At 61.8% G+C, this 24,454-nt stretch overlaps 1 protein-coding gene across 3 annotated transcripts in view; it reads right to left on the bottom strand.

Moving 5' to 3' along the window:
- Positions 1–5,252: 5,252 nt before the first annotated feature.
- The window catches only part of UNC93A (unc-93 homolog A), a 32,965-nt gene continuing 13,763 nt past the window's right edge, over positions 5,253–24,454 (bottom strand). For 2 of the 3 annotated variants that reach the window (XM_032338481.1, XM_032338482.1), the window contains 7 exons: positions 21,200–21,381; positions 19,992–20,221; positions 18,310–18,435; positions 16,670–16,881; positions 15,002–15,137; positions 13,878–14,009; positions 5,253–6,009 (listed from right to left, as the gene is read on the bottom strand). In XM_032338481.1, the coding sequence (XP_032194372.1) occupies positions 5,744–6,009; positions 13,878–14,009; positions 15,002–15,137; positions 16,670–16,881; positions 18,310–18,435; positions 19,992–20,221; positions 21,200–21,381 (1,284 nt within the window). In that variant the 3' untranslated portion in view covers positions 5,253–5,743. Of the gene's footprint in view, positions 6,010–13,877; positions 14,010–15,001; positions 15,138–16,669; positions 16,882–17,916; positions 18,058–18,309; positions 18,436–19,991; positions 20,222–21,199; positions 21,382–24,454 lie in introns of all 3 variants that reach the window. The other variant, XM_032338480.1, reaches the window with a different exon arrangement.

Genomic DNA, 24,454 nt, shown 5'->3' with positions numbered 1-24,454 from the left:
CGCGTGTGGACAGGTCCCAGCGCCCCTGCAGCTTGTCCGGGGCACTCGTGTGGGTCTCCGCTGGGTCTCTGAGCACCTGCAGGTGATGACGGCGGGAGGGAAGAAGCTCACGCCGTCGCGGCCGGCGCTGGACGGAGAGGACCCCCGACCCCGCCATACGGACACCTCGGACTCCAGGAGAGCAGCTGAGGGGAAACAGGCAACTGTGCTCCCCGGCTGAGGTGTAGATGACGCGCTGCACCTTCCCGAGCCTGGAGGGAAGCCTCCAGTCGTTTCGTCCTATTTTGTAAGGAGGTTGGGGAAGAGGCCGAGGGCCATCAACACACTCAGATCTCGGTCGCTGGGAGGGAATCAGTCCATAAAGCGCCGTCCCCGGGAAGGCGGGCGGCCCCTCCAGAGACGGTCTCAGCGAGCTCCGAGGGCCAGGAGACACGGACCAGGTGACAGGCCCTTCTCTGCCCACGCCAGCTGGGAAGGCAACCGTGTCCTCTCCTGCCCGACACGGGGGCACTGTGTGGTCCCCTGCTCCTACGGGGAAGGGAGAGCCCCAGGAACTCCACTCTCTGTGCTCACTGGGCAGCGGGTTCTTCTCCCGCGTTGTGTGGCCACGCGCACGGAATGCCCGTGGGAGTGTAGAACCGACGAAGGGGAGAGAGGGAAAGGGCCCGAGGGCCAGACTCAGATACCCTCCGGCTGTGGGATCTGCCCACCGTCTCACCCGCACTCCCACAGGGAGGGGACGGATAAGGGGACAGGCGTCTTAGGTTCCAGTGTGGAAGGGAGGACAGAGGGCACTGGGAACCCGTCGGGAGGGCGACTGAGGCCGGCGGGTTGCCGTCCGCAGGGCACTGGGCGGTGTTACAGGACGTCCCCAAAGAAGGGACCACTAAGCTGAATCCTGAGCCCTCGGGCAGACAGACAGACGGAGGACAGGAACTCCAGGAAAGCCAGCAGGAACTGCCGCATCGCAGGGATGCGAGAGACATTTATGTCGCTGTGTGGGGAACGGACGGGCTGGGGGGCCAGGGTGAGGGGGGCCAGCTGTGGGGAGCCCTGTAGGCCAGGTGAGGGCATTGGGACTTCCTCCTGATTGAGAACAGCCATTGCTGGTGGATAAGGAGGGACGGCAGCGTGTCCCCCTCTCACTCTGAGGTGCGGTCCGTCGGGTCACCCGCCGACAGAGACCATGGGGACAGACGGGGGTCGGAAGATTCCCCAGTAGCAGCGTCGACAGAGCAGGTGACTGACGGGGCTGAGAGCCGGGCCGTAGAGGCGTCCGAGAAGAGACCCCAGCAGCGGGCCTGATGCCTACGGTGGCTCTTCACGGGAGGGGGGCACAGCAGCAGGAAGGTCACGGGGTGGGCCGGACCTTGGGATGCCCACTGCCCGCAGGAGCCGGGGACAAGCGGTCACGTGGCCCGGGGAGGGAAGGCAGGGGCTTCTGGGAGAAATCTGCAGTCGGGCCAGTGGAGGGGCCCGGACGTGGGCCCGGAAAGGGGTTCAGGAGGAAGAAGAATCCTTGGCTTTGGATGTGAAGCCGGAAGTGGGCAACAAACACCCTGGCACTCGCGCAGCTGTCGTTTGCCGTCACCTGGTGTCTTCTCTCCGGCAGGTGAGACTCGCTGCGGTCACACAGGAACAGGAAGCCCAGGCTGGAGCAGACCCTCACCAGCCAGGGGTAGGGGTAGGGGAGGGGCAGAGGTAGGGGAGGGGCAGGGGTAGGGGTCAAGGCAGGGGTCAGGGTAGATGTAGGGAAAGGGCAGGGGTTGGGGTAGAGTTAAGGTAGGGGCAGAGGTGGGGTAGGGGCAGGGGTTGGGGTAGACGTAGTGTAGGGCTGAGGTAGGTAGAGGTAGGGGCAGGGGTGGGGCAGGGGTCAGGGTAGAGGTAGGGTAGGGGCAGGCATAGGGTAGGGGCAGGGGCAGGGTAGGGGCAGGGCAGGGGCAGGGAAGGGGCAGGGGGCAGGGGCAGGGTTAGGGGCAGGTGTAGAGGGAGGGACAGGGGAAGGGGTAGGAGTAGAGGTCGGGGCAGGGGTAGGGGTGGGTAGGGGCAGGGGTGGTGTAGTAGCAGGGGTAAGGGTAGGGGCAGGGACAGGGCAGGGGCAGAGGTAGGGGCAGGGGTCGGGGTAGAGGCTGGGGTAGGGTAGGGCCTCCGAAGGCCCTTGGTCCGCACTCGGACTGTGCTCACCCGCATTCTTGGCTGAACGTCCCTTTCTGATCTGGGGCCTGGAAGGTGGTTCTCTCTGAAAACACCGACAAGGCTGCTGTCCTCCGGGAATGATGACGGTGTGACCTGCGGGTGTCTTACTGCCCTGGCTTGGCGGCCCCTAGACTTGGGCTCGTTTCTGCAAACTGGAGGGACTGCCTAGATCTCTCTCATGTTTCTCTGCATTAGATGCTTTTAACTTTGTTATTTCTACGTTTAGCGTTTTCTTTCCACTATCTCTCCTGTTTGCAGAAGTTTGTCTTAACATATCGTGACACACGTCTCCACGCTCTAGGATTTGTAAGCCTCGCCCTTGTTAGTGATCGGAGGGGGTAGGCACGGCTTAGCGGCTGGGCCCCGGGAGCCGCGCCGAGAGGGTGAGGACGGTTGGGTCAAGCCCTGGGAGGCTGGGAAGTGCCGGATTTCAACCTTGGTCGGGGGACGGACGCCCCATCGTGCACGGCCCTCACAGACGTTCACAGCAACACTTTGCCGTGCTGACTCTTTACGACACGGGAAGAGTCTCACCGTGGGAAAGGAACACAAAAGGCAAGGTGACATCACTTACTTTGTGCTACAATCCAGCCTTCACGCTGGCCCGTGGGGAGCTGGAAGTCCCGGTGTGACCTTGGGCGCTGGCACTCACCCTTCACCCGCCGGCCGGGCAGAGGCCAGAGCTGGGGCGGGGGGACTCTCTGTCCAGGCCCCGCACCAGCGTCCTGGGGCACATTCTCAAACGCTTCTCACCAGCGAGTTCAAAGCAGAGAAGTGAGGAGGCCCTCATGCCGTAGGCGATCGTCCCGGGAGAGCCAGGGACGCAGCCGAGCAGCTGTGGGCAGAGGGGAAAGGGCTGTCCGCTGAGACCCTCCGCGGCGAGCCGCCGCCGTGTCTGCGTCAGGCGGACCTGTGGGCCTCCCGTCCCTCGAGGGGGCCTGGGCTCCGGGCAGCCGCGTCGTCTGGCACGCTTCCCCCCCGGCATCCGCAGCAGCGGACGGGATCCAGGCTCAGCCGTCTCACCGGCACCCTGGCGACCCCTTAGCCTCGAGAGAAATCGTTCAGCCCCTGCTGTGGGGACGCTCGGAGATTCGGCCCCGTCTTCTCACAGTCTGTCCTGGGGTGGCTCCTGGTATTGGGACCAGGGCGGTCTTTGGGCCCGAAGTTCAAAGCTAGGTCCCTCTGCCCACGTTCTCATCCTCGAGGGTCTGACGGATCAGGGAGACCCTTCGGGCAGGGAGGGGCGGGGCACCCCCAGCAACAGGGGCGAGGGTCCGGCCTCTGCCTTCTACGCCTGGTCTGCCCACCCTCCTCCCTCAGACACTCGATGGCCGCCCCTGGTCAGGAAACAGCCAGTGTCACCAGTCACGGAGGACACTTCCCTCGCCTTCCTAAATAAATAAATAAAATAATAATAATGATAATAATAATAAAAAAAACTAAGATAAAACAACAAACTATCAGGATGGCTTGCGTCCCCTCTGGGTCTGGGCCCTGACGCTGGACACTGGCTGGGACAGGTGTCTCTGGAGGTCTGTAGCCCTTTGCCCGACACGTCCCGGCGCAGCTCGCAGCCCATGGGGCCTTACTGCGGGCCTTTGGCTCAGGGCACACTCCTCAGTGCCATCTACGTGTGAGCAGACGTCTAGCGGGGTCAGGGGCGTGTGGCCTGCTGTCTAGGATAATCTTCAAGGGCGTCTCTGGAAGGAATGAGGGATCCTTAAGTGACGGGTCTCACTTTCAAAGACCCTGAGCTGAGTGAGCAGAGATGAGTTCCGAACCAGCCCGTCTTATCCTGGCTGCGTCCGGGAGCCACACATGCTCTACGCACAGAACCCGGACCTCCGCGCGGGAGACGCCGCGCTTGCCACCCACCCCTCGGGCCGTCCTGCAACCCCTGCTGCGTGTTGCGTTTTCGTGAGGCGGCCGGAACTCTCTGTTCGGAGACGGTCAGGATCGTGCACACAAAGGCGATGCGGGAGGAAACACACGAGATTCAGAGAACGTGAAGCCACGGAGGGCTCCGGAAGTTACGGAATTCCGTGTGGGCTCGGGAGGGCAGGAACGCATCGGACGGAGACGCAAGGGGGAGGCCTGGCCGGCCCGGAGGGGGAGGAGGGAGGAGGGCTGAGGTGGGTGGTGGGTCCGCGAGGCCACGGGGAGGAGGCGAGCCCTCTGGAGGGAGCCGCGGGCCAGGGAAACGGGCTCAACTCGTACTCAATGCGGGGGGCGGGGGGGCTGGAATTTCACGGAGAGACCCAGGAATGGGTGAATGATTCCTTGAATTATTGATGGATTTTCTTCACTCGACAAACAGTCACGGGTGCCTGTTAACATGGTATCGCAGCCCAGCGAAGCTCAAGGGTCAGCTGGGGAGATGCTAAGACGGACGGTACGGCAGGACGGAAGCTGCTTGGCCCGTGAGGTCGGCCCGCCTGAGCCGGTGCACGGGTGTGGGGGCTGGGAGGTTCTCAGGGTCAAGGAAGCCTGTGAGCAAAGGTTCGGAGCGAAGCGTCCGGAGAGGAGCTCGGCAGCCCCCGTGGACCTCGGGACTGGACTGCACTTGCCTCGTTGAAGGGCTGGGGGGTGTACGGGTTTTACACAGGTGACAGCACTTTGTTAAGGCCCGGAGGAGTGCGGGCCGGTGTGCGGGGTTGACGGGCGAGCTGGGGCCAGGGGGACGCCGTCCACAGGGAAGCAGGGGGTGTGGGAAGGTGCAGAGGACCGCCTCCGGGGACTGAGGACGGCGGACGGCACCGCGGGGTGACGGGCAAGGGGACAGCCCAGGGACGCCGTCAGAGGGGCCGGGCGTGCTGAGCTTCAGGGAGAAGGAAGACGCCTCAGGAGGCGGCAGAGGCAGCGTTGGCGGGGGTTAAAGACCACGAGGGTGGGGGCAGGCTTGGCGGACGCGGGCTCTGAACGGACGGGGCACGGCAGGCGCTAGATGCACCCACGGGCCAGGTCTACCGCGTCGTCAGCCTCCGCGTGGTGACCGCCAGCACCTAGCTCCCCGACCCGACGCCCGCGGTGCGTGCGAGCCGCCAGGACTCAGAACAAAAGTACCCGAGTGAGTGGGAGACACGTCTGTACTGTAGTTACATTTATTTAGAAACCCATAGTCTGTAAACTTTGAGGCACAGTAACTCTCGTCTGGCTGTGTCGCTCACTGACCCTGGGGGTGTCTGCGGACTTGCCTGCGCGTCGGGTTACCCGTGGGTACGATTATAGTGTCACACGCACTGTCGTCACATCTTCCGATTCTTACGGACAGCAGCACCCGTGGGCACAACAGCAGGTGGGAGCTGCTGGCTCTACCCAAGCCCGGTGCCACTGGCCGACGACGTCTCCGTTGCGTCTGGCGTTGAGGGATTCCTTCGCACACACTCTCCATCCCCACCGGAGACACGGTGGGCTGCAAACTTGTCAGAAGAGAAAAAAAACCATACAGAAGCAGGTAACTATGTGATGTGCTCAGGACGGCTGGAAACCGCTGACGCCGCTGGGAAGAATCATCTAGAAGCCCCGAGCACGTGGGCGTGCGTCCCCATCACATGGCCGTCTCCATAACCGCCTCCTTCGCTGGCTGTTTCTGTTCTGCGGCAGCTGACCTGGCCAGGCTCTGGGCCTCCAGATGCTCCACGGTCCCGTACGCCACCATGGCCAGGCTCAGGACGCCCAGGAGGATGTAGAGCTTGGTGCTGACACACAGGAACTTGCTGTACCCAAATGCGACAGTGAAGCCCAGGGCCTCCCACAGGCGGTAGTTCGCAAAGGCAGCCTCCTTGTCCTTCTCGAACAGCACGCCGTAAAGCACTGTGGGGAGACACAGCATGAACACGTGGCTGCGAAACCTGTAAGATTTTCCCCATTATTGCTGAAAACGGGGCAGCTTTTCTGCTGCCCAATTCTCTCAACAACATCAGGAACGTCTCCTTCTCAAAAAGACAGAATTGCGTTACGTTGGAGATTAGGGAAGTCTGGAGACGGTGTTTAGCCGTGAAGAACCAGGGCACATGAGAGAAATGCAGAACTCGTGCAGGGGGAGCCCTGGGGAGAGCCCCGTCCAGCCTGTCCCTCGGTGGGTGAGCACGCGGGAGAGTGAAGTAGGGCTCAGAGGCCCGACCTGGGTCAGTGAGGCATGGCCCTTTGCTGGAGTCTAAAAGCAAAGACACACACGGGCAGCCCTAAGCCCAGGCCCTCAGAACGTGACTGTGTTCAGAGCCAGGTCCTAGAAGGAGGTGACTTAGGTGAACGAGGTCACTAGAGAGGCCTCTCATCCCACACTAGTCCTTCTAGGGACGGGGTCAGGACACTGATGTGCACTAGGGACGGCCATGCAGGGACACGTGGAGAAGACGCTGTGACATGCCGAGGGGAGACGCCTCAGCAGAGGCCAGCCTGCCCGCACCCGGCTCTCCGACCCCAGCCTCCAGAACTGTAAGAAACAAAACGTCTGCTGTGTAAGCTGCCCACCCGCTGCGCTCTGTGGACAGCCCGAGCAGGAGACCGTAGTCTGATAAGTGCTTCCCGAGGAAGGTAAATTAGGGCTGTTCCAGTTTGCAGGATGGGAAGGTGGTGGAGGTTCCTGGGTGAGACCTGAGTGGGGTGGCCGTGGACGCTGAAAGCGCTCAGCGGAGACGTGCCCGTCCTGCAGGATGGGCGGTGGTGGCAGGGAGGCCGCACGGACGTCCGTGCACATTCCTTGGCCAGCTCTCTTCTGTTCTTGCCTCTGCCATCTCCTCCGCCCCACGTTTCGCAGGGGAGGGACGTGGGGAAGAGAAGCCTCTCCGGCCCTGGTGTGAGGCCAGCAGCGAGGCCTCCTGCAATCCTGCCTGGAAACGTCAACCCTGAGAAGGTTCCTGTTGGCATTCGGTTACTCGGCTGTTCACCTACCATGGGAGGAACCAGGAGGACGAGGCCATCAGAGAGACACAAGGTCAGATTACATCATAAATGACTTCATGCGCTTGGGAAAACAAGAGGCCGTTCGGAAGGCTCAGAAGAAGCGGCTCTTCCTGTCCGAGACTGTGACGTGCCCGTTCTCACGAGAGCACAGCCACGAGGGTCTAATAACAGAATCTGGGATTTAGTGACACCTAAGCTTATTTTAAAGGTGTCTTGTCTTTGTGCAGATGGCAGCAGGTACAGGAAAGATGTCCACCACCAGGAAATGCCAATTAGAACCACGATGAGGTACCACCTCACTCCTGTCAGGACGGCTACAATCAACAATGCTGGAACCCACAGGCGTTGGCGAGGACACGGGGAGAGCGAGCGCTCCTGCACTGCTGCTGGGAATGCAGACGGGCGCAGACGCTCTGGAAAGCAGGTGGAGGTTCTTCTAGATGTTAAAATAGAACTGCCCTATGGCCCAGAAATTGCACTACTGGGTATTTATCCAAAGATACAGAAATACTAAGGGTACATGCACCCTTACGTCTATAGCAACATTATTTACAATAGCCCAGTTACAGGAGCGGCCAGTGTCCAGCGACCGCTGCACAGGGAAGACGGCGTGGGTGTTTAGACACAACGGAATGTTACTCGGCCACAGGAAGGAATGAAACCTCACCATTTTTGGGCGGGAAGGGGCCAGGGAGGATGGGGAGAGAGACTCTCAAGCAGGCCCCACACCCAGTGCCTAGCCCCCTGCGGGGCTCCATCTCATGACCCTGAGATGATGACCTGAGCCAAAATGAAGGGTAGGGTGGTTCACCGGCTGAGCCGCCCAGGCTTCCCCGAGATATTGCCATTTGCAACCACATGGTCGGAGCTGGAGAGTGTAATGTCACCTGAAATACGTCAGTCAGAGAAAGACCCACGACATATGATGTCACCTGTACACGGAATTTAGGAAGCAAAACAAGCGAGCGAAGGCAACATGAGAGAGAGAAAGAGAGAGCGAGAGAGAAACCACGACACGACCTCTTAACTGTAGAGCACGTGGACAGTGACCGGAGGGGACACGTGTGGGAGGCTGGGTTAACAAGTGCGGGGGACGCAGGACACTGGTGACGTCGAGGAGTGTTGAATCGCTGTGTCGTACCCTTGACGCCAGTACGACCCGGGATGTTCACTCACTGGGATTCGAGTAAAACGAAACAAAGACCGCCTGAATTCCTAGAGGTGGACACTTAAAACAGGATCCGGAAAGGAGAAGCCAGAGTGGAGGGTCCACGTTTGCCGCACTCGGCTGCGGGTGGCAGGCGCTTCGGGTCCCGCGGCCAGCAGGCCTGGGTGCCCTCAGCAGGTGCAGACCAGAGCAAACACACCCCAGTTCCGTGAATGTTCTAGCAAGGCACCAATGCTAACGTCAAAGTCATGTGTTCCGTCTAGGGTTCCAGACTAAATTTAGATTGTGACGAGGGCAAATGACCGAGTCGGCTCCTCAGGAAACTACCCACGATCTGGACCCTTTACTCTGAACGTAAAGAAAGCAGCGCGTTGACTGCGTCAGAGTCCAGCAGCCCCTTCGGGTCAGAGCGAGCAGAAGGGAAAGCCCTTCCAGAGAGAAGGGAAGGTGGGAAGCTCGTGTTTCAACAATCCTGAATCACTTCACCGTAGGCCAGGTTTGAGCAAGCAAGCGGCCGGGCTGCTCCTGTCACACAGGGCGGTCCCACCGCAGCGGGGGGGGGGGGGGGGGGGGGGGGGGGGGGGAGGGGCGGGGTGCTGGAGCCGAGTGGGGGACCCTGGGGGACCCGGTGTGCCCTCGTCCTTGCTGACGTACCGGCAGATCCAGAAGCGCAGACGTGCATAGGTGGACGCCAGCCCGCATGCACCCTTCTCCCCCGCTGCGGCCCCGAAGCCTGGTCATGTAGGCGCAGTGAGCATGCCCAGTCCTCAGGTCTCACTCTCTGCCACCGTTGCCCCGGGTCCTTGAGGAACGGCGGATGGTGGTGCTGGCGCCAAAGACGGCTCTGGGGGCGTTTTAGTACCGGCAAGCAGGGAAGCAGCAACGCAGACATGGACGGTCAGAAGCTCACCGGTGCGAACAGGAGAGACCCCAGCGGCCAAAGCTGGACACTCAGAGCGACAGAATAAGGAGCGTAGCACCAGACTGGGACCGAAATACGAGAGCCCGTTGCAATACAGACAGAGTCGGGTAAGTCACTAGAGAACCTGGGGACACGGGACACGTTTTCCCGAGGAAGCAATTGCACCTGTTTTTGCACAGACCCCCCCCCCCGACAGGTGGGGGCTAATTATCTCCCCCGTGGTTGTGGGCTAGACCTGGTGACTGCCTCCCCAGAACCGGCCGAGTCAGGGGAAGAGCCGCGGGTCTGCCTGGGAGGGTCTGGCAGGTCGTGCGGGCTGCACTGCCGTGGAGCGGTGGGTGTGACGAGAGAGCATGTCCCTCTGGGCCTTCCCGCCCCAGAGCGTCACCCAGCCCGGTCACGAGAAGCATCAGACGACCCCAACCCCGGACGCACCACGGTACCGGACCGGCACTCTGTGGAGGGCTCGAGGTCACAGACGGCAAGGAAAGAAACTGTCACAGAGCAGACCAAGGAGATGTGGTGACTCAGTGCGATGGGGACCCTGGGGGGGGACCCTGGGAGGGACAGTGGGTGGGTCCCGGGGACACGCGAAGAGGGAAAACTGGAGAAAGCCAAATGAAGTCTGCAGCTGAGCTGGGCCGCCTGCCAGCAGCGGTTCTGACAAATGTGCCGCTGTTCTGTAAGGTATCAGCGTCAGGGAAACTAAGAAAGTGGTCATGGGGACATTCCGTACAGTCTTTGCGACTTTTCTGTAAACTCAAATTATTCTAAAATAAAAAGCTTATTTAAAAGAAAAAAAACCTTGCTCCTGCCTCGTCCTCCCCAGGAAGGCATGGGTGGGAGTGACCAGAGGCTGACCTCTGACCGCGTGTGAGGGTGCGGACGCGCCATCGGGCCATCCTGTTTGCTTGGAGAAGACGGGCCGGTGACCTGAGCCTGTAACAGAGGCACGTTTTCTGTGTTAATCAACCCAGACGGCCCTCTGGCCGCTTACACGGCAGAAGCGTATTTTTAGACCAGAAATTCTGAATCACAAACACCGGGCCGCGGTGGGAGGGGTTGCTACGGCAACGGTGCCGTCTTTGCTGAACTGTCGGAGCACGTGAAGACACAGGAGTCCGCGGCCCAGATCGGCGGCCCGAAGGCTGCAGGCGCCCGGAGCCCGGTGGGAACGCGGAGCCGCGGTTGCACAACCTGCCCCGGGAAGGAGGGCGGGTCGCTCGGGCCTCGGGTCGGCTTCTGAGTCCGGGTTTACACGGAGAAGCGTGGCGGAGAGGAGGGCTGCGTTGCATGGAACCGTGTTCAGTCTCAAGAATTAGGAAAGCGCAGGTCTCGCCTCTCCCAGACCAGACACACACGTTTGAGGAGACTAAGAGGAGAAACCAACCTGCTCCTTAGGAAAGCAACACCAGGAGCGCGCTCTCGTCGGGGCGTGGCAGAGGGCGCTCACTAGGACCTGCCCTGCGGCGGGGGCTCGGGGAGCCCGGCGCGGTCAGCACGCGGGACTCTGGGAGGAAAGCGCCGTTGCTTCGAGAGGCCTGGGAGCTCAGACTCCGGGAGGAATCCTCACGCAACGACAAGAACAGTTTCCCCAATAGCCGATGTGTCCTTGAAAAAAATGACTTTTTGTCTGCACGAAGAGATCTAAATAATTCCTTTCACGTCTGTGCTCTATTCCAGGGAGTCTGGCTCCAGGCCACCCGCTGTGCTGGACCGTCCCAGGCCTCGCCGGGCCTCACCGAGCCCCGTCTGCACAACCGTGACAAGGCTCGGCCTGCCAGGCTCTCCGTCCCCGGCAAGAAAAGGACGGTGAAAAGCGTCATCATCCTGCGTCTCCGGGAGAAAGCAAGCCAAGCATTTTCACGGCAGTTGTCGGGAACATCTAGAGGATTATGCCTGCGGTGTTCTGGGACCCCCTCCCCCGTCCCCTGCCTGACTTGTAATGTGTAAACGCTTGAAAAGTTCGCCTAACCCTGTGGGAGGCAGGACGGCGTGTGCGCTCGGGAACGCCCTGCGGCTCTCACACCTGCACGCCGAGGCCCAGAGACGTTCTCTCCTGGTGCTCCCGGGGGACGTGGCCTGTCCCGGCTCGCAGCTCTGGGCTGCCCAAAAAGTGAGGGTGTTTCTGTCTCCCATTCCTCACGGAATCAGCACGTCTCTGCAGGGACCCTCCAGCCCAGCCTGTGACCGTGCCCGTCCCTGCGGCAACCGTGTCCCATCACGGCCTGGAGTCGCACACGCGCTTGTCAGCGGCTTCCGGAGTTTAGCAAAGACACCTGCACCTGCGGGGCCGTCGGGAGGCCGAGTAGTCTGGACCCCTGACTCCGGCAGCACCGGATTTGTGCGAAGACGTTTTTCCAGCTGTTCTGTGAGCCGGCCACAACGCAGCTGGCCAGGAAGGGGCCACCGCGGGGACACGAGGCCACGGTGACCGAGGTCCTGTGTGCTCCTCCCTGGAGGCAGGGGCAGCAGCCAGGCCCGGCCTTGTGTTGTCTGTGGACCCGCCTGACCCACTTTCCAGCCCCCACGCATTTCCCGGCTCGGGGCCGCAGTCATGTCACTAGGGGAAGAGGCTCTCTTCGGAGCCAAGTACTGGGGCCCGGCACCGGCTGCCCGTCCAGGCTGGAGACAGGCCTGTGGGAAACGCGGCTGTTACTTTCAGTCCCTCCCAGAATGGAAGCCCTCGGTCACCGGCCCTACACGCATGCTGCCGCACCCCTGCGCCCCGCCTCTCCCCGTGGCGTCTCCCACACCCCTCAGTCGCAGCTCATCTCTCCACAGGGAGCACGACCCGCGGCTGACGCAGGGGCCCCCAGACACCCCAACCACACGGCTGCTGCCGCCCACATCAGCCCCTGCTCCGATGGCCGCCGGGCCTTCCCAGTGTCCCGCTAGACTCACTGTGTGCCCGGACCCGCCGCCGCTGTCCTGCACTGTGTGGTGACCGTGACGTCCCTCCCGCAGGTGGCCCTCCGCGCACAGCTCCCCGCCCAGAGCCTGAGCGGTGAGCCCTATGCACAGCCACGTCTTAGAGCTGCGTCCCCAGCACCGTCCTCTGTCTGCTCTGCTTCTCCGCCCCTCATACCCCATCCTGGGGACGCTGCGTTCGAGGCCACACGCACCCCCCGCCCCCGAGCTGGCCCTGTCCCTTCCTGTTCGACCCGCTTCCCCTCTCCTCCTGCTCCGCGCCACGGCCCCCTCGATGCTGCTCTGTGTGTCTTCCCCAAGTGAACGCAGCAGCTCCCGGTCCCCCCATACCCCGAAGGGGCTGACTTGCCGTTTCCCACCTGGACCCTTTCTGCTACTTGCCCCAACACGGAGCAAATCAAGGCCCCTCCCCAGGCAGCCCGGGCCCCCGTCCGGCCCCCAACCGGCCCCCAGCCTCTCCGTCTCACCCCCAGCACCTGGCCCAGCTGTCCCCTCAGCGTGTCCCATCTGCTATGGCCAGAACACTTGTACCCCCAAATCCAGAGGGTAAACCCTAACCCCAAGGTGTCCGTGTTAGGAGGTGTGGCCTCTGGGGGCGATGCCGAGGTCTCAAGGGGGAGCCCTTATGCGTTGGATTTGTGTCCTTGTGAGCAGCCTCCGGAGAGCTCCGCGTCCCTCCCGCCAAGTGAGGAGCAGCCAGAGGAGAAGACGCCTCCACGAGCCGGGAAGTGGCCTCTGGCGACCCAGACTGTGTCACCGTCTCAGACTTGCAGCCCCTCGCGGCTCCCCGGCCTCTCACCTGCAGCCCGGCCCCAGGACAGTCAGCCGGGCCCTGACTCCGGCCTGACCTCCAGACCAGCCGCACCAACCGGCCTCAGTTCCCCTGACTCGGGCCTGACCTCCAGACCAGCCGCACCGACCGGCCTCAGTTCCCCTGACTCGGGCCTGACCTCCAGACAAGCCGCACCGACCGGCCTCAGTTCCCCTGACTCGGGCCTGACCTCCAGACAAGCCGCACCGACCGGCCTCAGTTCCCCTGACTCGGGCCTGACCTCCAGACCAGCCGCACCGACCGGCCTCAGTTCCCCTGACTCCGGCCTGACCTCCAGACCAGCCGCACCGACCGGCCTCAGTTCCCCTGACTCCGGCCTGACCTCCAGACCAGCCGCACCGACCGGCCTCAGTTCCCCTGACTCCGGCCTGACCTCCAGACCAGCCGCACCGACCGGCCTCAGTTCCCCTGACTCCGGCCTGACCTCCAGACCAGCCGCACCGACCGGCCTCAGTTCCCCTGACTCCGGCCTGACCTCCAGACCAGCCGCACCGACCGGCCTCAGTTCCCCAGAAGACTGCGACCCGGTCCCAGCGCCCCTCTTGGCTGCTGTCAGAGTGACCAGCCAGTCTCCCGCTCAGCTTTCTCCCCGTCGGGGCCGAGGGTGCCTGGAGGCCTCTCCAGCCCCATGGCTCCAGCACCCGGCACTGCCGTGTCACTGCGCAGGGACGCTCTCCAGACAGAGAGCCACGAGGGGGCCATTCTTAGGGAAGAAAGCTGTCCCGTGGGTCATTTCCTTTCACGTCCTGGGCCTGAATAGATGCTCTAGTCCAGGCCGGCGCCCAGAGCACCCTTGGTTCCCGTTTGCCTCCTGCTCTAGGCTCGCGTAGGTGCACCCCCCCGGGGGCCCTGGGAGGGCGGGTCCCCCGCCTGCCACGTGTCCCCCATGCTGGCCCAGGTACAGACCCCTGGGGGAGACTCACCATTGTTCTGTGTCTGCCAGACGGCGTCGGCCACGCCCCAAAGCCCAGAAAACACGAAGAACACGGCCAGCTGGCGGGGGTCAGGTCTCCACAGCAAGAGGGCGATGCTGCAGGACAGGTGGGTCACCGCACCTGCGGGCGCAGAGGGCGGAAACCGGCCGGAAGTGAGCGCAGCCCCCGGGAGGCGTGGACCAGGCGACGCTCAAGAAGCCTCTTGTTTGCTTCTACGTGTGAGTAACGTTCCCGGAAACGCTCCCAACCGCCCTCCGCCCCTGGACGCTGACCCTGAGCGTGCCGGCAGACCAGGAGTGCCCTTCACAGCCCCTCGTCGCCGCCCACTGGGTGGGGGGGCCGCTCTGCCCACCTTCGCCCCGACCCCATCAGCAGGGCTGGGCCACGAGCCCCTGGACCGTGCAGGGGGTCTCCTTGTGCTCCAGACGCGGAGACCCCAGAGTGACAGAAGGGGGGGGTCGTTGACCCCTGGACTCGCGGTGAGTGCTGGGGGCGCGGGACGGCGCTGGGCTCCCCAGCAGGCGCGGATGTGAGCGGAGAGGTGGGCAGAGTCCCCCAGGCTCGTTCCTCCTGACTTGACACCCGTGTCGTTGAGTTCTGGCCTCGTGATTCCTGTGGACACTGGAGCGTCTAGGACGACGGGTCAAAGGGAGACGCCTGCCGTGTTCGCCGTGGCTGTGTGCTCCGGGGCAGCTCACTACCTGCTCTGTTCCTGAGTTCGCTCATCTGTAAAGTGGGCAGTGTCCCCTCCCCAGGGCGACCGGAAGGATGAAACGGAGAAACCCAGTCGGATGACGTGGCCCCTGGTGGGCGCCGACTAGTGCTTGTGGCCTCCTTGCCGTGTCCCCGCCACAGCCACGTGAGACCTGGACTGGGTGGCCTGGTCGTGGTCTCGGCAGTGCCCTGGTTATCCACGCTGCTGTGAATCTTCCCTTCCCAAGAGACCAGAGGGTGAGGTGCGCTTAGGGCGCAGTCTTGTCCTGACAGCGAGGACGGGAAGCCTCCCGCAGGGCCGCGCACGCTCAGCCCGCACCCCTCGCCGAGCCGCGCGTGCCCTTCCGCCCGCCTGCCCGCTGCCGCTCCCGCCCGCCAGGGGCCACGGGTCCGCCTACCCAGCGCGTAGAGCGCGATCCTGCCCGTGTGCTGGGAGAGCCTTCCGTACAGCAGGGAGCACAGTGCGTTGGTGGCCGAGAAGCAGATCATCACGTACCCGACGAACTGGATCCCGAGGGCGCAGGTGGTGTAGGACTGCGGGGGAAGCACGGGGCACGTTACGTGGCCGCGTGGGACCTTCGTCTAGGCCTCGAGGCGGCCAGGGGAGGACAACATGCCCAAACCGGGTGGGAACGAGCGAGGACGGGCCCTGCACCCGGTCGTCCCCACACGTCCTTCGCCATGTCACGGAGGTCCTGTGAGCTGCGTGAGGATCTGGGCAGCTCCTGCTCCGCTCACTGCGGGCTGACAGCGCTGGGCAGGACCAACGGGGGAGCACAGAGGACTCTCGGGGCAGCAGAGCCTCCCCGTGTGACACCGGGATGGTGGACGCGTGTCCTTACACACGTGTCCATACCCAGGGAACACAAGCACCAGGAGTGCCCCCTGACGTCGGCGATGAAGACGCATCACGGCAGGTTCACGGGTGGGAACAAATGTCCCCTCTGGGGCAGGACACTGTTAGTGGGGAGGCTAGGCCTGTCTGGGGCCGGTGGGGCCCTCGGCTTCTTCCGTGCTGGGCCCCGGAAACTGCTCCGCAAATAAAATCCCGATAGAAAAGCAGCGGATGTGAAGGACCGAAAGGACTCTGCAGACGCGAGGTTGGGAGCGCTCCTGCCCCGGACGGGGGGTACTGAGCGACCCCGGCCTGGACCCGGGACAGCGCCTGGACCCACCGTCCCCAGGCAGAATCAGGACAGGCGCCCAAGCGAGCGGGCTGGACAGAAGCTCTGCCGCTTTGGGACAGTGGGGCCGTGGCCGAGTCACATGCCGCATGGCCAACAGCAAGGCCCACGGGAGGGCCGTGGCCAAGTGCCAAAGGGCTGTTTTGTCATTTTTGTCCTCAGTCTTTGGAACTCCAAGACTCTCCATCAAGACTGTCCCTGGAGCAGGGGGTGCCAGAGAGAACCCAGGACGCACGCATCCTCAGAGTGTACGTGTCCTGAAAGAGCTGGGATTCACCGGAAATTCGGATTTAACTGGGCATCTGGCTAGCTTGGCACATCGGCTCGTCTACGTGGGGGTGAGCTGAGGAGGGCAGGGAGCAAGAGAGGTTTTCTGGTCAAGGAACGGCAACCCTCAAGGAGTGGCCTTGCTCCCGGCTCTCGGCCCCTCGGCTCCCCGGCCCCCAACCGGCACTTTCGGGAGAAGGCGTCTCTGTTCTGTACTATCCCCGTCTGACGCATCCCTCCCACGGCACCCCATGACCGTCTTCAGGACAGGACACCACACGGGTGGGGAGCCCCGGGGACAGTGTCTCTGCTGGCTTGCCCCCAAAGAGGCCTTCCCTGCGCACACAGCAGGCAGGACGGCCTGGCACAGGACACGTTCCACGCGACGGCTCCCGGAGCGCGTGGGCCCTTGCCCTGAAGACACATCTCCAGTGAGAGCCAGGCCCCGGAGTCAAGGCCAAGCTCTGGGGGGACCGGGAAGAGACTGGATGCTGAGCTCCTGACCCCTGAACCTGCTCTCCGGCCCCAGAGGCCGCGTTCCCCACTCAGCCCACGGGCAGGGGGCCCTGAGACACGCGGGTGCTGGGGTGCACGTCCTGACGGGCTCTTGCGTACCCTGGTGTAGTCGCCCGTGAGGAAGGCTTGCTCGAACCCGCTGTACACCGGCAGCAGCACCAGCAGACGAAGGCGCTTGTCTCGAAGGAGCCTGAAGGTCGACAGCAGGGTGAACCAGAAAGGTAATTTCTTCTCTCCTTTGTCTTTCTGCTGAGCGTCCTTGGTGGGTTCGAGAAACACGGCTACGAGCAGGACCGCCAGGACGCCGCTGCCTGGAGGGGAGACAGAGGGCAGGTCTGGGTGCTCCCAGGAGCCGGCGTCTCCCAGCCACTCCTTCTCTCTCCTTTGGGGCACTGGGTTCAGATCCTGGTTTAAGGGAAAGGAAGCTGCCAAGCCTGAGCTGGGCCTCTGGCCTGCGCCGCACACCCCGCGAGGCCGGGGTCCTCTGCGGCCCTCACCGCCACGGTTCCCTCCTCCTCCCCCGCAGGTGACTCCCAGGGACGGGCAGTCCTCCCCTCTCGGGACTGCGGGTCCTCCGCGGCTATTGTTTGCCGAGCGTGACGGTCCCCCACAAGCCTCGGCAGGGGAACTGACGACCCGAGCGCCCGGGGTGCCGCATACGTGCCAGTGAGAGGCAGCGCCGCGTTTACCCGCTGCGGTGGGGAGTCTGCGCAGGGGGCAGCTGGGCGAGAGCCCCCGTGCCGGGCCGCTGCGTTCAGAGAGGACGGGCCTGACGGGGAGGTCACAATGCCACTCTGTCCAGGAACTACCGGCCACGGGGGTGGTCTGTGGGGGGAGCAGTGAGGAGGAGGGACGGGGGCTTTCCCTCTCACCGGGGTGCGTTCTGAGCCACGTGAATGGGCTGACAACCGTCTGCCCCGGAGGGACACCTGCGCCCACCGAATCCCACAGGCGTGGCGGCCCCGCTCTCTGCACGGCGCACCCGGTGTTATGTGGGTCGAGGGCTAGTGCTTCCTCCTTTTTCCCCAGAAGCCTCCTCGGTCCTTCCTGGCTTTGTGGCAGCGTTGCCTGTCCCGGTTTCTCCTCTCGTGCAACACCAATGACACTCCGTGCTCCGGGAGCCGAGGGTCCTTCCAAGAGCCGGATGCCTTCCCCGTTTCTCTGAAAGGCGGTGAAAACCCTTCGGAACGGGTTTCAGCCACGATTTCCAGTCCAATAGCTTAGACCCGTCCGCTCTAAAGGGACCTGAAGTATTTTTTTCTGTTTGCTTCTTCTCACTGGCCTGATGGGACCGTGTGTCCGGCCACAACGTGCCGGCCGGGCGTTCCCAAGCCCGCTGTGCTTACAAACCAGCCCTCTCCGGAGGTGTGGGCAGAGCCGGTGGAGGCGCACGGAGGAGGGGAACGTCGCACAGGGGCCGGGGGTGCAGAGCGCGCGTTCCCGGGGCCGGAGCTGGTCCTCGAGAGCTGCCGTCCTTGTCCCTGTGACTTTGGAACAAGGTTTCTAACTTGGTCAACAAAACCGCAGATAAACACCTGTGGCTACTGGCTACTGTACTGAACTTTGCAAAAGAAAAATGATCCTGTCGTGGTAGGGAACTGTAAGACCGCCCCATTCCGCTGTCTTTGACTCCATCTGAAGAACACCGAACGACCCAGCTGAACTCGTTTTGCAGGAATATTTGTACTTTGGGAAGACACTCTTTTTCCGCAGGGACACCGCCCGCGGTGAGCACATACCTGTGTAGATGCCGAGCAGCGTGTAGATGAGGGTCTGCGAGGGACGCTGCGTGCTGTTGGTGGACGCCGTGGCCATCAGGCAGTCACTGGCCCCACAGGACAGGAGCTGCTCCTCGGGGATGGCCTCTGTGCCGTCGGAAGCAAAAAGGTGACATGAGAACACAGGGAACCGATAGGACAAGGGGCCCGAGTAAGGAAGCACAGAGCTAACAGGAGCCCGGACACCCTGTAGCCGAGAGTCACGATAGGTCAAAGTCAGGGGCTTGTCTGACTACATACCTCCAAACACGCTTGCTTCTGGGCACGCATCTGTGTGCGTGATTTTACAGAGACACATGTGCCGTAACGGCTGCCTGCTTGTGTGACTTTCTGCACATAATGAAAATGCTCAACGTTCCCAACCTAACCAAGGAGGAGTAGGGACACTGACGTGAGAGCAGGTGTTGGACGGAAATGCTGGGCCTGAGATTCATCCGTGGCCATTCCGTGACCTTGGGCAGGTCGATGCCCGCCTCTTCTGAGTGTTACGTTCCCTATCTGCTAGAAGAACAAAACGTGCACCTTCCGCGCGTCTCTGACCCCATCAGAGTCTCTGGAGAGAGCGGGGAGACGCCATGCAAGACAGAACGTTTGTCGTAGCAGAAACCTCCTCACACAGAACCTGGCTGCTGAGATCCGCAGCACGGAGACTGAGCCGGCGCAGGGGGGAGGCTGAGAAGCCTCGGGGGCGCTGGGGATGCCTCACTCCTCGGAGTCCGGGTCCGGAGACCTCTTGGGGAATGAAGCTCGCTTGTCTGGTGTCTTTAAAAGTAAAGACGTTCACTCCATTTTGCACCAGTCGTGTGTTAGAGACTGAAGCTTAATCCCAGGCCCTGTCAGGGTCTGTCAAGGTCATCAATAATGAGTAAAGACGGGCCTGATCCACCCAAAGGGTTCCCTTCTTCCGACACACTTAGCAACTGATGACACCATGTGAGAAACAGGAGGAGGATTTTGGAGTTTTGCGAAGGTGGGACTTTATAGGGGACGGCGCAGTCCCGGGAGGACCAGGCCGGAGAGAGAGGCGCAGTCCCGGTAAGAGTCAGGACTCAGGACTGACCCTCACCCCGGCCCATGAATTAGGTTTGCCGGTGAGAATTGGTGAGATTTATTTCCTCGGCCCTCGGTTTAAATCCTCAGACATCAATGGGTGCAGATATTACACAAATACACACATTATAGTCCTGTCTGGCCAAGGTCAGGTAAAGACGTGAGTCATCAGCCGTCAAATGTTGAACCAGTCAAGGGACAACTGGTCTTAGTGGGACATTGAGACACTGGACAGTCGAGCAGTTTAGTGGGACAGGAAATCAGTTGAGCCTGTTCTCGGTCTGAAAGGACGGTGATGACTCTGTGAACCCCAGTTCCAGGGGCAGTGGCCTCCATTTCCCCGGGGCACTGTTCTGCAAGCGTTCCCCCTGCCTCCGGGAAGGCAGGGCCAGCAAGGCTGGAGAACCTGTGGACAAGACCGACCCCCAGAGCTGCGCAGACCGTCCTGGAGAAGAGCTGGGCACAGGAGAGGCTGGGGCCCAGGGGTCGAGCCCCATGTCGGGTGGTGCACCTGCCCTTGTCGTGGAATAAAGGCGCGTGTGAGCGGGATGGGGGGCGCTCGGGGGCCGTCACTGAGCCCCGCGACCTTTTACCTTGCGTGGGCGTCTGGCCAAACACCAGGGATGAGATCAGGTTGCCCCACACGCCGGACGACTGGAATATGAGAAAGAAGATGCCGAAATACTGGTTCACCACGTCTCGGCCGACTGTCCCCACCTTCTCTGCTTGCGTGTTTCCCATGATGGTGAGGTACGTGCACTGGGCGGACCACAGTGGGGCTGCGCCGAGACCCAGCACTATGGAGGTGGGGATCAAGGTGTACCTGTGAGATAAAAGCAGACAGCGTCCCTGCCTCTGCGGAGAAGGAGACCCCTGCCTCGTCCTCACTAAGCTTCGTCGTGCTTGTGGAGTAGCCGGATCAGTGGGTTCACCATCCTTCGCCCGCAGAGAAATGACCAGACCCACTGCTCTTTCTGGTTCAGGTTCATTTGCAAGAGAGAAATTCACTGCCAGGGAACTTCCTTGCGTTTGAAAGCAACTACCAATGAGCTGGATTACAAGTAAGGCGGAGTCTCTAACAGCTAATGTCGAAAACGACTGATTTTTTGAATCCCTGACTGGCTGATTGGCTGGTTTACCCTCTTCACTGAAGGCTCCGTATGGAACCTCTATGGCAGGATGAGACAGAAGACTGAGGTCCCTGGAATCGTCATGTCCTGGATGATAGTGGCCATCTCTCCGAAGAGATGCTTGACGGGTGTGCTCTTGGGAATTAGCGCGTGGGGCCAGTGCTCCTAGAGCTTGGTCCCGGAGGACCCCCTCCGTCAGGGAGTAGGCGGAGCCCAGGCCGGGCCCCTGCCCCAGCTCCAGCCCTGCTGCGTCCACTTTCTGTGATGCGGGGAGGGTATGGTTTGGGTCCACCGGTCACATTCTGCTAAATCCCCTGAAATTCACCCTGAACGCCAGGGTCCAGCTCTCATCGCTGGGGACACAGAAGTGCCCTGGCAGGGAGGGGAGCTCCAGGCCCACAACAGATCTGAGGGGAGGTCAGGGCTGGGTACTGGGGGGCGGAGATGGGCCCCACCCAAGGGACAGAGACATCTCGAAGGGAGAGAAATGGGAAAAAGCCACCACGTTCTCCTGTCCAGAAGCAGAGAGGAAGGTCAGGACGTGGCGCTCATGTTACAGGGGAGGCAACGGGCATCCTCGGGCAGGTGCCAGCGGAGGGCTCTCGAGCCGCTGACCCTGAAGCCTGACCCCGAAGCCGGGCGGGAGGCGTGCGGGAGGCGTGCGGCTGTACCAGCTGGCGTAGAAGTTGCCCAGGGAGAAGGCCACGTAGCAGCACATGGAGAGGACGATGGTCCACTTGCAGCCGAACTTCTTAATCAGGAGCGGCGGGAGGCACGTGGAGGACAGAAGCGCGCCGCCGTAGAGCGAGCCGAGCGCCGTCACGCCCAGGCCTTCCTCGCTGTGCAGGCTGCTCTGCGGGGGGCAAAACCGCCCTGGTCAGAGGGGCCGGCGGCCAAAGGGAGAGCGCTCTCGGTCAGCATGGGTTCCCGAGACCACCAGCACAGGCTTTCCCTGGCCGGCGGCCCCTCCCCGCGGACAGGTCCGGCGCGGGGGGAGCAGCACGGTCCCAGCAGAGAGTGAGCTGCGGCTAGAGACTGGGGAGGGGGAAGCGCAGGCCACAGCTGGGGTGTGGTGGGGCAGACGGCCTCACGCCTTCTGTGGCATCTGCTTTATCTGGAGGACAGCTTTGCACTCCTCCCCTTTAGGGCTGAGAAATGCGGGCTACTTTCCCCATGGAAGAGATAAGGAAGGGGACATTGTCTCCTCGTAGACTCATGTGCGTGGCCCGACCGACGGTCAGGAAGCGGGTACTTGACCGTGCGGACTCCTCACGTTCCTTCCTGGCTGCCACGCCACCCCCTACCCCCGACATGACGATGTCCTGTGACAAGGGACCCTGCACTGGGCAGGTGCAGCCACCGGCACTCCCTCACTGTCATTCCGTCCACTGTGGCCCCGCACCCTTGGGCTGAGCTCTGACTTGGCACAGCACCCGCCACTCTGAGATTCTCTCTTCCTTTCCTGCCAACCCCTGAACGTGCTGGGACCTTCCTCGTTCTCACTTTCCAAAGGGCTCCTGTTCTTCAAGGGCAGATCAAGGGTCTCCAAGGGCCCCTGGCTAGTGCCATCCGCAGAGACCTCCGCTTTGATCCTGCGCCGGAATGTCACCTGACCTCTAGCCCACACCACCTGGGGACCCGCGATGTCACCCCCGCTGACAATGGTCCCTGAACACGGGAAATGTTCTGCTCTTTCTGGATCTCTCCCGATGCCTTGCTCAAAGCAGGGACATAATAGTATTTGTGGATTAACTGAAACGGAGCATAACCACAGCTAGTGCCACGAAAATTCTGAAATCTGGCTGGAAGATGGAAATTGAGTGCTCTGCTCTGAAGTGGGGGTTATCGGGAAATTCCTGCTTGTGTGGAGTAGGGGAATTGGTTCAGCCTGAGACTTTTGCTTCCTTAATACAAACGTAGGAAATCCAGTGCCACTGAGCTCGGCTCCCCAGATGCTCACGAGAAAGAAGCACTCAGCCTTTCTGTGCCCTGGAATTTCTCGTCCACACACTGTGCTGCTACAATCAGCAAAGGTATCTCGGTCACAAACAGTCAAATCTGACTGCAAACCACTGAAAAGGAAGACAGATTTCAGTAGCCAAAGTAGGAATCAAATTTTAAAAGCAACCTTCTTTTCTACGTGAATTCCAGTGTTGAGATCCCTGTGTCCGCAAGTGTCCGCAGAGCAGGGCGTGTGGAATAATCCGGAATACTGTGGGAGGAGTGTGTGCCTGTGAGATCTGCATTAGGCAAGACCCACTCGCATATGCAAGTAGGACTTTCACTCAAGTCACTCAGCAAATACATCCTTAAACACTTGCCAGGAGAGGCTCCGTGCCCTGCTCTAGTGAAACCAAAGGGAATTACACAGCCCTGCCCTTCCAGGAGTGCACGGTGGACAGGAGCTGACGGGGGTCAGGGACACCAGCCAACGGACCATTGCAATCGGGTCCTGCAAGGGGCGCTAGCCCAGGGCAGCAGGAAGACCGTCGAGAAGGCGTGAAGACTGTATGGGATGGGGAGGGTGAGCGGGTCCGGGGGATGGGGAGGGGTGCGGGAGGCAGGGGTGCGGGAGAGGAGCTGCCCGGGGCTCGTGCTGGGCTGAGAGGCAGCAGGGAACATTGCGCTGCTTTGTCCAGAGCCGTGAATCTCCTCTGAGGAGACGAGTCCGGGAAGCCTGCCGGACTGCGGCGGGAGCAGTGCCGGCTGCGGCCTGGGGAGTGGGGTCGGATCTTCAGGCCACGGAGAGCCTGGGGCAGGAGGCAAGCTGGAGATGAGATGCAGCGCCGACTTCATGCCCTGGGTTAGCCATCGACGGCCTCCTGTGTGTGGAGCACTGTCTCAGTCAGGGGGACGAGGTCATGGAGCAGTGACCGTCCTGCCGGCGTCGTGGACTCACGGGCGTGCTGCGGGGCCTGCCACAGCATCGGGGGAACCCACAGGTGTGCCCCTTCCAGAGTTCAGTCCCAGGGAGCAGGGAAAGGGGCGAAGGGGGTGACATCCAAGGGGAGAGCCCAGTGACTTGCAGGTGACCATTAGGCACAGGAGGGAGAGGCCACAGCTGCTGCAGGGGGAGGCTGTGTGGGTGTGTGCCGGGGTCCCGGTGGGAGTTCGGAGTGGGGCTGGGGCCCTGAGGATGCCTGGGACCATCCGTGCCACCCCCGGGGGCCTGAGAATGAAAGTGACCAGATGAGAGCTGAAGGAAATGACAGGGACAGGCAGGAGCCTCCAGCATCGCGGGGACACGGCCATGCCTAAGGTCACGTCTGTCCGTGTCATCTCATTCTTTTATGTAGGCCACTCAGACTGGTGGAGACAATGGTCCCCCTTAAACCATGGTCACGTATTCAAGATTAGCACGTGAGGAAATATGGTGGGTTAGGGCTGGACAGAAGGCAGAGAGGTGGCAGGGCGGACTGCCCCACGCCAGAGCTGGAGGTCTGGTCCCCTAACATCTCTGCTCTTCCCAGGAAGAGGGGGCCTCCTCAGCACGGACCGTGATCACAGGCAGACCGAGGAGGACTTGGGTGTGCGAGGGGCGGGGCCATCCACTCTCCCTGCACCGCGGCCACTATGCCAACTACACTTCAAAAAACAAGACAAAACAGAACACCCATCTGGGGAAACGTACAGCCAAACTACTCCGGCACACACGGCCCCTGCCGCAGCTGTTAGAGAGGCCCGAGGGGGAAAGAGTGCTGTGGGGGACAGACTTACAGAGACCAATTTGTCCAAACTTTGTCTAAATTCACCATATTGCCTAACCAGGCTTAGAATCTAGAGTTTAGTGAAACCTGAATATTCCCGTTACTACCCCAGCCACAAAGCCAAAGTCGTGAAACCGGAGAATTCGCAAAGACTCATCCTGCGTCTCTCCCTTTAACGATCCAAAGGCAAAGAATGTCTTATCTCATCACTCACCCAAG

The sequence above is a fragment of the Mustela erminea genome, chromosome 4 (genome assembly GCF_009829155.1).
Source record: "Mustela erminea isolate mMusErm1 chromosome 4, mMusErm1.Pri, whole genome shotgun sequence".
In the NCBI taxonomy this organism is placed as follows: Eukaryota; Metazoa; Chordata; class Mammalia; order Carnivora; family Mustelidae; genus Mustela; species Mustela erminea.
Note: the sequence above shows the minus strand (reverse complement) of the source record. Positions and strands in the feature narration are given on the sequence as shown.